General features: G+C 41.0%; 1 protein-coding gene across 2 annotated transcripts in view; it reads left to right on the top strand.

The window, feature by feature from the left end:
• The first annotated feature begins 10,638 nt into the window (after positions 1-10,638).
• Positions 10,639-14,155, top strand: part of nrp2b (neuropilin 2b) — a 73,066-nt gene continuing 69,549 nt past the window's right edge. For both annotated transcript variants that reach the window (XM_056755015.1, XM_056755016.1), the window contains exon 1: positions 10,639-11,614. In XM_056755015.1, coding sequence (XP_056610993.1) covers positions 11,542-11,614 — 73 coding nt within the window. In that variant the 5' untranslated portion in view covers positions 10,639-11,541. The remainder of the gene's footprint in view (positions 11,615-14,155) is intronic.

The raw sequence follows: 14,155 nt of genomic DNA, 5'->3' as shown, positions 1-14,155 counted from the left end.
TGCTTTTACTGGGCCAATATTCTCCTAAAATATTACATTTTTTACATTTACATTTAGGCATTTGGCAGACGCTATTATCCAAAGCGACTAACATTATCCTATACATTTTGCATAGGTATTTGCAATCCCTGGGATCGAACCCACAACCTTGCGTTGAAAATATCCAATATCCAATTGACATTTGAAAATATATAAATTGTAAAAATAAACATGAATACAATTATTTCTAGAAAAACTGTTAGCAGTCCATATATGCTTTTGTTATATATGAAATTGTTATTTCTTTTATTTGTGCCTTATCTATGTTGTAGTAATGAATTAAATGGCAAATTGTTAAATAACAAAATCAAAAGACAATGGATAGACATTACATCAGAGTTTTATGTTACCTTTCACCAGTGTTTCACATTGTCCCACACCTCCCCAACATATCCCATCGAGAACTTTGGCAACATCTTGAAGATGCTTGGAAACAATCTAAGCTATCTTAAAAACTGTGTGCATGTAATGTGCCTTGGTCTTTCTGAACACGCCTCAACAGGGTCTCAGCTGTGCCACTATCCCAAAGTCTGCAATTGGAAGTCATTTAATTGAATCATAACTTTCCCATCAAATGGAAACCATTTTCAAATGTCTGTTATTACTGAAACCGAGATGTAGCTTTCCAAGTGAGGACTATTAAATGTGCTCTTGGCAAAGCTTGGGACAGGAGGAGTATAAATGTTGAAGTCCAGCATGGAATCCATACCGCTATTTCACACTCCAATAACTCTTTTAGAAAAGTACTGGAGATGCCATTCCGCTCGGTTCTGCCCTGATGGGAGCTCTAAGAGAAAGATGGGAATAAAAAGCGGTGTTTGAGCAAGCAACCGAAAAGCGTTGCTTTGCCAGCCAATCTGGACACATTAAAGCTGATGGGATAGGAAAGCCATGTGTGTTTTTGGGAATGAAGAGTGGTCCACTGCCATGTTCTTCTTGGTGGGGTCTGGCAACCACCTCCCTCCCCCCGAACTCACTTTACCATGCCCGCATTCAGCCCAGAGAGCTTCAGTAATTTACCGACGGCCATTTGTCTTTTGTCTGCCTTTTACAGCGGTGTTATAAAACTTGTGGTGTTGCTTCTGTCATAAAAGAATTGAGTTAGAGTGTGCAGAGGTGCTTCATTAAATCTATTGTGTCATTTTGGGAAGCTTGTTCGGACGCTGCGGTAAAAGACAAAGACGCTGTGGAATTACTGTCTGCTGTTGGTTTCCTGAGCTCATCAAGCCCTCATTCCCTCTTTCAGATAAATCAGACCTCTTTCACTCCATGTATCATCTACCTGTCAGGCTCCTCCCTCTGGGCTGCAATCTTTTCTTATGGAAAATGAGCTTTACTTTCACTTCTGGGGCAAACAATACTGCTGTTCCTACTTGTTTCACATGGCTCACTTCTTATGTGGAGTTTGCACCAGACACAGTTTAGTGGAGATAATAGGGAGGCTCAGCGAGTTAGCGTTTTAGGACTTCCGGTTCCATCGCTCCAATGTCAATGGGTTTTTTAAATGGGTTTTTGGTAAATCGACCGAAATAAGGTCTTAGTTAAAAAAATGTTTAAAAAATCTGTGACATAAAACACACCCATTATAACTTGCTTGTAATTTTTTTTATTGTGTGGCAGTTGCTAACAACCTGCTAAAAGTGACTATCATTAGCAGGGATGCTAGACATCATCACGCATGTGAATCTCACAAATAATGCAGCATGGGCACAAATCTCTTAAAACGTAGATGTGGATTCATTCACGGAGTAATTACTCACCATAGGTCACATTTTTAATAAAGTAATAAAGTTTGAATGTGGGAGGCTTGGTGGTGGTGACATTTAGAGCGACCTTAAGTGTGTAGTTTGTTGATAGCATTGTGTTAGCTCTTTACTTTTGCCGGCTTCAAAAGTAACAAATGTGGTGTCAATTTGTAACGATTATCTTGACAATGGCTGGAATACACTACAAGACTTTTGCTCAGTTTTTTTCCCAGATCTTCAATCTGGTGTTGTTGCAGAACATCTGCAGATTTGTTCATGTATTGTTTTCTACGCAAACGTTCAAAAGTCTGCACGTGTGTGATTTTTTTTTTTATTAATCTGTCCAAAAGTCTATTGGAAAAATGCATAGGCTTTCCATCGAGGGAACCCGTGCGCCGCTAACTTCCGGGTTGGCTTACAAAAACACGTCCCTCCCTATTGTGGTCTGTTTTAGACGTGACTGCAAAAACGGGGATTGTCAATCATTTTTTGATTTGCATATGCAATTTGATTTTGATCAGTTTTCTACAGCTGAACATTAAAAAAAACATTTGTTTGGATGACTTAGAGGTGAATTGTTTCCTTTCTGCACCACTTTTTAAAGTTTACCTTATCAGAAGAGGTCTATAGCTGTCTGCGCTTATTATCAAAAATGCTGTAAGAAAAAGTATAAAGTACTTCAAAAATTTTTCCACTTACACTTCACCTTTAACAATGATCTTCTGTCACACAAACCAGTGCCTCAACATCACCATTACTATGGAAACCACTATTACCCCCCCCTTTCTGTACTAATAGAGGGACATCAAAGCGTGTATTCAGAACCTCCCCAGGTTCCCTCCTCACCACACTGATTGTTCCTGAATCTATTCACTGAGCCCTCCGTCCACACATCAAAGATCCTTTAGCCAATAATGTGACTATTATGCTTTTTTGCAAAGGAGAACAAAAGCAATGAGGATTTAAATGGAATTATATTGGGATCGGTGTGTGTGTGTCTCTTTATGTGAACCTGTTTGTGAAACTGTGTCTGCGAGTGTGTGTGGAATGCAAAGCCTGTATTTCTCCTTAATTCAAAAATCCTCCAAGCTTGTTTGAAGAGTGACAGGTGAATAGTTATTGGATGTAGGTTATGATTGTGTAAAGATTTTAGTCCCACATGAGCAAAGGTTTTATGCGTCTGTGCGCGTGTTTGTGTGTGCGTGCATGCCTGTCTATGGTATTTGATTGCATGCATGGGTTGGTGTGCAATAGGAATCAGCACCCTGGTGTAAAATGAATGTCTTTATGGGGTATTTAGTGACCCTGGACAGTCTTGTGACAGGTATGAATGACATTCAAGAAGATAACAAAATATTAATAAAAAATAAAAGGCGTACGTTTCCGTCACACGCTTGCAGTATTGGACCAATCACTAAACGCTGGTTAACTGGCCAATCAAAGCACACTTCGCTTTTCAGAGCGATGAGCTTTGTAAAAAATCTGTGCGTTTCATAGAGGTGGGGCAAAGAGGAGATAAAAAACATGCACGGTGTGTGGAAAATACAGCATTTTTTTTACCTTAAATTGTGTATATACATTGCAAAACATCAAAAAAAAAAAAAAAGATAATATTCGTTTAAGCCGTGTCATGTGACCCCTTTAATTAATTATGTTTTAATATACAATTTTACATGTAACATTTTTGAAATGCGGAAAACTACGTGTATCGGTAATGAGAATGATAAAATTGTGTACACAGCATGACAAAAGAATACAAATATAAAGAAATCTGTTAACTTGTTAGCCATTTAAAAGGTAGGAGATTTGTTTCTTCACATGAAATCAAAGTTAATGTAAATATATTTGTGTGTGTTTAAACAGTCTTTTAAAAATGTTATGGAGGATGATAATATCAGTCTTGGACAATCTTTCACTATTTCTTCATTTTTATTATCCATAAATATTCTGTCAAACATTTTTGTTATTTTTTGTCATTTGAGAACATCTAGTAGGACATCCGATTGTTTATTAGAATTAAATTACAACATATAATGCACCGGGCAACGTTACGGTATGAAAATTTCAGCAGAAAGTCAATAAAGTAGATAACTTAATTTCTCATTTTGTACAAGGTAGAGACTACAGTTATCTTTATTATGATCATTTTGTGTTACCAATTTGCAAGTTTTGTAATTCAAATATTGAATTTAAAACAGCAAATAAAATTCAAAACAAACATAAAAACATTCAAGCTAAAATTAAAAAAATATTAGGGCAATTATAAATAGGCCATTGCTTCATTTTACAACCCTCCCCAACCATGATGTTTCTTTTCCAACCTGATCTCAAGGGAATTTGTATTTACAAGATGAATTATGTATTCATATGTGATTCATACAAAAATGTACAATTATTAGAAAACCGCGATACCGAAGCCCACGGGCCAAACATACTGTCGCTGGCGCACAAGCAAATCGTACCTGAAAGCACGAATGAGATTGTACTAATTCCTACGAATTAGCCTTGTTGTAAAATAGTTACAAATTCTGTTGAGATTGTATTGTTTCTTCCGTCAACCATGTAGAAGAGTATTTATCGATATTAAGTTGTATACTAAATGTCATGACATTAAATCCCATGATCATATTTTAAGTCTTAAACCAGTAGTGTTTTTCTTTACTTCAAATTTACTTGGATAGACTTACAGCTATCATCTCATGTGCTCATGCAAAATAGTGATTTTAACCCTGCAGCTCATTTCTAATTGGTTAAACTGATAGTGTTACAACTTTGCCCCCTAATATCTAAGCTTCAGGCAGAACCTCCTCATAATCTCCCCATCTGGCTTTAATAATCTACAAAGAGAAATCTGACATGCTGTCAGCGTAGAGTCAAACCCCGAATGAATGTATTTTGTTAGTTTAGCTGAGGTCAATAATCAATAGCTCTTCATTTCAGCAAGCCTATGATTTCCTCACTGCCTCACATTAATCACAGTCTATTTCAATGAGTCTTTTTACTGCAAGTATGGCAAAGCCAGAGGAAAAAACAACAATTAATCATGTCTGATTAAAAATGTATGCTAGCGTTCAATGTTCATCTTTCCTTCAGTTTTTTTTCGCTTGGCTTTCTGTGAGTGCTAAACGTCGATGTTGTGTTTTGTGAGTATTGGGGCTGACAGGGGATTTTGATGGGTAATGGGATAAAGTAAAGGAGGGGGATCTGGGAAAGCAGCAGATGTTGACCCCCTTGTCTCCGTCTTAGTTTGTCGGAGTGACGCTTCTCAATCAATTAGGTTGAGTTAATCAGTCACTCATATCAGATACTCGGTGAACCGTATCAGTGACACTTCAATGCCAAATTGAATCTGAGGGCCACGCGCTCACACACACACAATTACCATCATTATCTTTTTTCTTCAAGCTCAGAGAGACACTAACATCCATAAATCAATCCTTGAAGCACTCTTTATTAAAAACATCACATTTTTATCATTAAAGTTTCTAACTTCTTTAAATCTCTTAAAAGAAACACTAAATCAATTAGCGTTGGTATGTTAAACCCCCTCTTTATGTTTTCCTCTTCCTGTCTTTATCCATTTTTGTGTATGCTCACAGATCATTTGCACTCATTTCAAACAATGCTGGTTAGTGATTAATCACTTTAAAGTGCTCTTTTATCATTCACGATCTTCTGTTGTCTTTCTGTCAATGGAAGTCTTTCACCCTCAATGGAGAGTTTAAGACGAACCAAAGGAACGAATACTACAGGCCTTTGGAGACCTTAAAACGCTACTGTAATGTAATTTAAGCTCTAAACACGGGAAAGTTGACCAACCCTCACATTTTACAGTAATGCTTTGTGTATTTTACACATCTGGACTTTCTCTTCTCGAAAAAAAAAGTAGGGTGTACATTTTTCGATTTAAATGTCTCAACGTGACAGTATGAGCGAAACCCGGCACAACCAAAACAATCCTCATATGTAAAATTGGTAATTATCCAATTTATTTTCATTTCGATCCGGCTGTTAGAATTGACACCTTGTTTGGTAATATATCTTGCTGATGAAAAGCTTGAAACAAAGAACAAGGTAAAACTCCATGTGTTTCAATTACGCTTCATTTTACCGCCTCTCATAAGACGCCCAGAGAAATGACCTAACAGGGGGAAATGCAGATGTCTGAGCTTTTGCTTTCATTACTCAAATTAATTACCCAAATGGTGACTGGCTTTGATGGCACACGATGAACTCACAGCAAGAACGAGCTCGCTGTATCACTAAAAAAATTCAATGCATTCGAATGACATTTCATTTATTACTTAATTGTATGATCTACTATCTCCGTTTATACAGCATTTTCTGTATTTACTTTTGATTAATCAATTGTTTACGATCGCGCGGCACTATACTCGGAAAATAAAGCTTTGCCAGCTCTGCCCGGGGTAATGCGGGATATATTAATCTCAAACAGTAACGCACAATCATCAACTTATCCATTTATACTCATAACTCAGAGAATATATTACAAAAGTGCTGTTATTAAAGCACTGCCTTCTTCATTGATGTATGTTGTAAAAAACTGGCTGTTAAAGGGAAAGTGTCCCCGAAAATAACAATTCTGTTATCATTTACTCATCCTCAAGTTGTTCCAAACCTGTATAGCTTTTGTTGATATCAACACAAAGAAAGATGTTTGGAAGAATGTTTGTAACCATGAATTCTGGGGCACTATTGACTACAATCGTATGAAAGTAAATAACGGTAGTCAACGGTGCCGCAGAACGGACTGGTTTCCCACATTCTTTAAGATATCTTCTTTTGTATTCAACAGAACAACGAAGTTTATACAGGTTTAAAAACAATGTGAGGTGAATACACGATGACATCATTTTCTTTTTCGGGTGAACCCTTTTTCAGTCACTTATTCCAGCCAATAGGATCTTTACAATCAGGCAGATTAGCCCTCTTATGTAAAGGAGCCTAAATCCTAAAATGTACCAATCAAACAATGAAGGGTCCTTGCATTTATCTATTTTACTCAAGATTGTCTTCGCTCTAAGCTCTGCTCCAGCACTTGTGTCTGCAACGAGAGCCTTAGCTCTGATAAGCGGGTGAATGGAGAAACGCCTGAAGATGTTCTTCTCTCACAACACTCGCTTACTTGTTTCTCCTGCTGGGTTCCCGCTGGACCATGATATTTACCATAAACAGTCAGATAACCTGAGCACAGATGGGCATGTTAGTTCCAAACGTGTAACTGAACAGATGGGAAAGTTGAGGACAACCCAACAGTCAATGTTACTGAGTACTTCTGAGAAGAAAAAATCGGAGAGCCCGAGATGACCAAATTGAGGTCTTTACAGAGATCTTTGTGATTTGTTTTCATTCATGGGGAGTGGATTTGTTGTGCCATAGGGAGTGAGTAGTGTGAAGACTTCAGTGTTTGATCAGTGTACCATCACATTCCCCGGCCTGTGTGTCTGCTCAGATCCCAATCTGCCCTGCTGGATTCCAGAGACGTTCTTATCAGTGTTAGAAACCCTGACCTCTAACCCCCGGGCTTATCAATGACCAGTGTTTGAGAGCCCCACCAGTGATTGCCATTATAGTCAATGAAGGCGCTCACCCCAGGCGTTTCAATTACAGTGTGAATATGTGTTTCATGCTTCTAAAATAGTGGTGTTTTAAAAATTGCGTAATTAAAACGAGATTAAGATGTACACAATGCGCTCCCGGGAGTTTATCCACCCCAGGCGCTTTACCTGCTCTTTGACAGCTCATTTAGGTCTTTGTAAATAAGTGCATGCACTTTACGTCAGGAGGGAGGGGTATAGGTGGTTATTACAAAAATGAAGTCCCAAATCAAAGTGGAGTAAATTATGTTTACAGAATATACAGCGGGTCATTGCTAACGTCGTATACTGAAGGGGCGGTATACTGAGAGAGATGCTTTCGTGAAGATCATTAGAAATGACTGATGTCATTTGTCATTTTGATGCGGCAGGTTTAGGTATTAAAAGTGTTATTACATAAGCTCGTCTCTCCATTCTCCAGTCCGTTGTGATTTAACCAAATTCAGCCTCTTATTAGCTGAAACTGTGCTGAGATTATAAGCAATCTCTATGCAGACTGACACCCACTGGTTATGTGCTTTTGATAAAGCATAAACTTACATTTCAATGTTTAATTTGATGTCTGTGTGTTATCAATAGGCTTTCATTCTGTCTGGTGTGTGATCTGGCAATGTTTCCATCCCTCTCCTTTGGCAGACACATGCCCCCTCATGGTACAAATACGAACTGCAACACATTTTTCCAAGGGCTCCTAAATTCAAATTAAAGGATCTGTGTGGGGAAAACGCAGCTCCTCTAAGTTGATTACTATTATTAATTCATTAATGATAAGAGAAATTGGATTCATAACATGAGTTCACAACAACCTGGACAACGTGAGCTTCTAATGGAGTTATTTTCTCAAACCAATTTAATTCTGAACTCATTGGCAAGGTTACAACATTAGCAAGACACACGACGGCCTCCAATGCCCCTCTCCGATCAGATGCTAGTAAGTAGGTATTTATTCGGGCTGGTTTAAATGAACGTTAGCGTACGGAGAGACGAAAGGGCCTTGTGGGAGTCGGACGGCTTTGTGGATAATGAGAAGCACAGTTTCCTCCACCACTATTCTTCTGTATGAACCCCAGGACACCGCTTCAACCTGCAGTGATAATCACGCTGGAGGCGGCCACAGCTGACACACAGCAGTAAATAAGAAAATAAAAGTCCGCTCCTGCAGGCACCCGGGCTTAAGATCTACTGTGCTCGGATTTAGGTTTACTGCGCCCGGCGCGACTTGGGTACACGAACGGCCAGATCAGAGAGGATAGATGTGATTACTTGTTTTGGGTGTTTGTGTGTGGGTGGCGCCGGCGGGTGAAATGGAGAAGCAGATATAACTCAAAGAGTCGTGTGAACATGCTTGTGTGTGTTCTGGGTAAATAGGCAAAGATCTGTTTCAGCAGAGGCGAGCTCCGTATTAAAGAGTCTCCGATGGACTGTCCATCTAATCATTTACTATTCCTATGTAGAAGTAAGTTCAGTTCATTGAGAAAAACAAGAGAGAGCGAATAACAATGTGGATGTGTGTGTGCATCTGCATTAGAAGTGAATAACGCAAGCTCTCCATGCATACAAATTCTCACGTGGTCTCGGTAAAATGAGTGAACTTTTATCGATGACACTCCAGTGGGAGACCACAGACTGTATCTCATGTATCACACCAATAGCTTACGTCTCCGCAGTAAACACATTTTGGTTTCACTCCAGGCCTGTATATCATCAAAAACGCTCTGCCCCAATTTGGGTGTTTGCGTCTCCTCAGAGTTTGACGCGGACCGCCCGTTCCAGCTGCGGTGCGCTTTTTTAGCTCCGAGGCTTTGCTTAGCAAAAGTAATTGGATCTGGGTGTTAATCTATGCAATACGTCCAGAAGTAATAGCAGCAGAAGTCGTTGTAAACAAGCGGATGTGTCGGCGTCGGCTGCTTCTTGGCAGCTCTTAAAGCAGAGTAGGTTCTGGTACAGCATCAGGGACTTTCCTCTCTCTACACGCTTAACACTTTCCCCCATGAGTGCACATAGCCCCGCTGCCACATACAGAGCCCCGACTGTTGCTCCTGCATAAGATGGATGATCGCAGGTCTGCTGTGGGTCGAGGTGTGTGCGGACAGCATGGGCCAGGCCTGTCAACACTTCAAAGGGGAGCTGTTATTTTGCGCTGATCCGGGACCGGCCCTCGCTACCCAAACTGACCTCGGCCCGGGATAAGTGAACCTGCAAGACTGATCTGTGGACAGTGTAAAACAGGCACCTTTATCAAGCATTACTGTCGACAGGCGCATGCCCCAGGTCAAATAGTCCAGCTGAAAGATGCAGTGCTTTCCAAGAGATAAGAGCACAGTGAGCTGTCAATGTCGAGCTGATCTGCGAAACGTCTCATCCACTGCTCATCCAGGCGGGTATTGCGAAAGCGTGTTTTCTGTTCCTGTTTATTCAAACAGTGTGAATGTGATTCTCAGTTACCAGCTCAGACCTGGAACAACACATGACTAATCATCTGACTTCTGTAAAAGGCGACCTGAAACTTACAAGGCATCAAACAAAGAAAAGTTCCTCTGCTGTCACCGTGCGGAGTCGGTTGAAGGGAGAGAAGTTATTTTGGGCTCTGCGGGGTAATGCCGTGTCATTAAGGCCACTGTAGTTATGGGGGGAGAATGGGGCCCTCGTTGGTCTTGCTTTGGGTGGATCAGAGGAGGTCTGCGCACACGCAGCAAAGACTTTGGGTTCCTCGAATGGATATGGAAGCTTTGATGTCCAGTGGTTTGTGAGGTTTGTTCAACCCTGTTGCCCTAAACCTCCCAGTGTACCTAAAAGCCTCGATCAGGTTTTCATTCGTGAATTAAAGGATTACTTATGTATGAGACCTAGAGGGATGCTGGTCTTTCCAAATTTGATTTCCGTTCTTTCGCAACATCCGACCACAAACTTCTGCTTCTTGTTCTTATTTTGACTCTGGGCGATTGTGCGTGTGGATATTGTTCAACAACGCATCGGTCACACGTCTGGAAAACAGACTTTTTTATGCTGTCAAATATATTCGCCGTCAGGGATCGGCTGTACTTTTGCTCGGCGTTTGACCCCTGTACCCTTGTTGATCTCTCTTGGCTCGCTGTCAGAAACGTTTGAATTAATTCAGCTTCGGCCACACATTACCATGCCCATCGCCTTACTTAAGTCTGCCTCAACTCAGCATTTTCACTTTTATGTCAACCGAAGGGCATCGAGACCGTTTCACTTTTAAACATCAAGTCAATGGCATGTAATGGCAGCTTATAATTATTATAATCGCAACAGTTTCCTTTTGTTGTTTTGGCCCTATCTGTAATTGTTATCAGTTCACCACTTTCAAGAAACTCCAGCTTGTTGTGGTTTCACACAGCCACGAGCACTGGAGCAGCCCGTGTGTATGTGGTCGCTTGTGTTTCTCTCCCTCGCCTTTTTATAGCCTAACTGCAGGACTAAAGCGAGTGGCTCGTCTTTAATCAGAGACTGGAGAGGCGGGCCGAGGTGCTGACTGTAATGCGATAGCTGCGCCCGCGCTACACTCAGCGCTCAAACGCGGAGACGCACAGTGCCAAAGGAGCTGCGCGCAGGATCTCTATCAGAATACTTGAATTACGGATTCGCTTCGCGGAAGATCTGAACCCAACTGTCTTTTCCTGACAGGTTTGCGCCACCGGTGGCGTTTTCCGTGCGAGACAGAGGGGTGTGCGGTTGGATTGCGAAGGAAGAGCACGGGAAACGTTTCGTGTCACTTGGATTGAAGGCGAGCGAAGCCGCGCTCACTCACTCACTCACTGCTCGAGGAAATCAAGCCAGTCCCGCAGCTCTCTGAAATATGTTTTCTGTCTGAACTTTTCCGTATAAAAGAAAGTTGTTTTATTTTGTTGCCCTGGCTCATTTAGGATCTGACGGAGAGGATGTTTCGGAGATGTTAAACATCCACGTCTGGATTGAATTTACACATCATAGATTTTGAAGCGTGTCTAGAAAGCAGGCGTGTCGCCAAACACAAGAAATTGTTATCAGACTGAATACACGAGCTGATCTCAGTGGATACATTTGAGGACGAGAACAGTTTTTTAAAGGACATCAGAACAACTTCGAGCTCTCAGCATTTGATCTTCTCGCGCTGGGTGAACATTCACCCAGGAAAGATGGATTTATTCACAAAGCTCTGTGGATCATTATTTGTCTTGTGTTTATCGGCAGTAGTTTACGGAGCAGATGGTAAGTTTTTGTTGTCACTTTGACTATTTTTTTATTTTCCTGAATCGGTGCGTTTTCTAGGCTTGCGCGTATTATTGTATATGATACTGCCCAAGGCGCAAAAACCAGATTATAGATTTAAATGTAGTGACATTTGCATTACATTTTATTTAGATTAAAGTTGTACCTTAGATTTAAAATATGGCAAACATCAAATATGTCATATTATGCCATTCAATATTAACCACATTTTTTTTTAAACGAACAAAAGGAAAAAGGAACACTTACGTTTTATTAGCTTTTAGTCAGGTTTAGGAAGGATTTGGTCAGATAATGGGTGAGAGCTCACAGCGCAAGCAGACGACCTCATCCCCGCTGGAGAAGACGCGCGCTCGGCATGAGCTCACACAAACGCCGCGGTTCACGCCGGACCCACATCACCCTTTATTTCACTACTTGTTTCCATATTTTAACCGTCTACGTAGTACACTCCTCTATACTCATTATTCGGAATTTGGATATTTTCACACAAACTGTCCGGAATAGCCTACATTATTCGGCGTAATTGTTCTGGGCTTTTATGAAATATCGGTCATTTTTTTGTTTAAACATCTCTAATAGTAGGCTAGAGTCATAACCCTTCCGTCACTGGTGATTTCTTGTCACTTTGCTCTCGTGTCATGGTCACTTAGTCCTGACGACTGTATTTGTGCCGCCGCGGGCAGCTCAAGCACCTTCAGGGACTCTCAGTGGAAATACAGTATACAAGTAATATAAAGTATTTATGCCTGAAACATAACGCCTTCACGAGAATGCGTGCTTGTATTTAATATTTTAATAGTCTTTTATGGTTTTTTTGCGCTCGTTGTGAATATTTTTCGTCTGTTCAAGCAGATTTAATGAGTTTTTTATCTGACTAATAAAGTGACTGAAGCTTTGACGAATCCTTCAATAAACACCCGAAGATAGGATGTCGTTTCCTCAGTGAATAGCACAAACGATCCAGAATTACACTGGATAATAAAGGGGGTTTTGACACCATATGTTTTGGGACGGGACGTTTGTGAATTGAATTATGCATCTGATATCTTCCCATAATCGAGTGTCTGTTAGCTGTTCGTGTTTTAGATTATTTTAATAGTAACTTCGTAACATATCGTAGACGGTTATGGTAAAAGTTTTCATAGGCTGTGTTACGCATTACACAATCCGTGTTATCTTTCTTGATATTATTTTTGTAACGCTTTATATTACAGTGTCTTCTGCACACATCTAATGTACGTATAGCTGACAGGTTTACAACATGTTAGGTTTTAATTTATATTACTTAAATACGTAAGAAATGCGGTCAATTTTTCTTCCCTAATGCCAGCGTCTGTATTACCTTTTCTAACACGATATTCTCCAGTTCTTTTGGACTACAGTCAGGCTCGTTTTACAGCCAAATGTGCATGGCTGTGTTGCCAGACACAACAGATCTGCATGTTGATCTGCACCTGATCCAAAAGGAAGATCTCCACAGGGGTCCCTCTAAAAGCCCAGCTATCTTTCCAACACAACAACAGCGCCTTAATTAGTCCGGTTAAGCTTCAGACGGTCCGAATCAGATGTGGATGAACAGTTTAGACCAGAGAGAGAGAGGCTTAAATATATACTGCTGGGCTAATATCCACTGCTCAAAGCGAGCTGGACTCAGCAGCTGATGAAGCACATGCTACATCATAGGAAGCCTCTTATTCCAGTGTAGACAAAATGTAATAAGACAGAATGGCAGAGCACTAAGTGTCTCGTCGCTGTGATTAAATATCAGCGATTCATCAGCTGATGTTCACTCAATGAAAATGAGAAAGCGTGTAGACTTCTGCCAGTCAGCTGAAATTATTTTCCAGCAGATGAGACGCGTGCGTAATCCAGCAGAACGCGCGTGAATCTGCGCGCTTGGTCCTGACAGAAACGCGTCCACATGCGATTCCAGGTTGCTGGTATGAGTGCATGTTGTTGGCAAAGCATACGCCACCTGCGCCTTGAGGCGATGCTGCGATTGATTACATGCTTATGCAGCTGTGCAGACACACCTGACCACCTGCAGAGCCTCGCCAGCCGCTTTTAAATCTGCCCTCACACGAGTGCATTACGCGTCGGTCTCGCGATGGAGGCCGCTGCGCGTCGTTCTGCAGTTCTGGGGGAATATGTGAGCAATTCTCTCCTGGCGCTGGTTGTTTTCCGTGGCGCGCGGAGTGAATGGGTTGTCTTCAAAGTTTCATAGGATCCCTGCTAAGCCCATTTGTCATGTTCGTTTTCTGCTGTTCAGTGGCCTCAAGCTTATTTTGTTCCATGCACGCATCTTTGCCTTTTTCTCCTTTTGAGCTGTTGCTCTGTGAGTAATGTGCTTGAAGTCTGTTAGATCCTCACCTTGTGTATGTACTTATGCGCGTGTCTGTAGAGTTAGATCTTGTCCGGCTTCACCTTCTCTTAGGCTTTTATTCTGTTGACACAGATGAAAGACAGATGCGGAGTTTGGCAAACTCTCTTGTGGTGTGAGAGTATGGTACTCCTTGTACT

This window comes from Triplophysa dalaica, chromosome 8 (assembly GCF_015846415.1).
Source record: "Triplophysa dalaica isolate WHDGS20190420 chromosome 8, ASM1584641v1, whole genome shotgun sequence".
Lineage (NCBI taxonomy): Eukaryota > Metazoa > Chordata > Actinopteri > Cypriniformes > Nemacheilidae > Triplophysa > Triplophysa dalaica.
The sequence above is the reverse complement of the archived record's forward strand: the minus strand, read 5'-3'. Positions and strand labels throughout refer to the sequence as shown.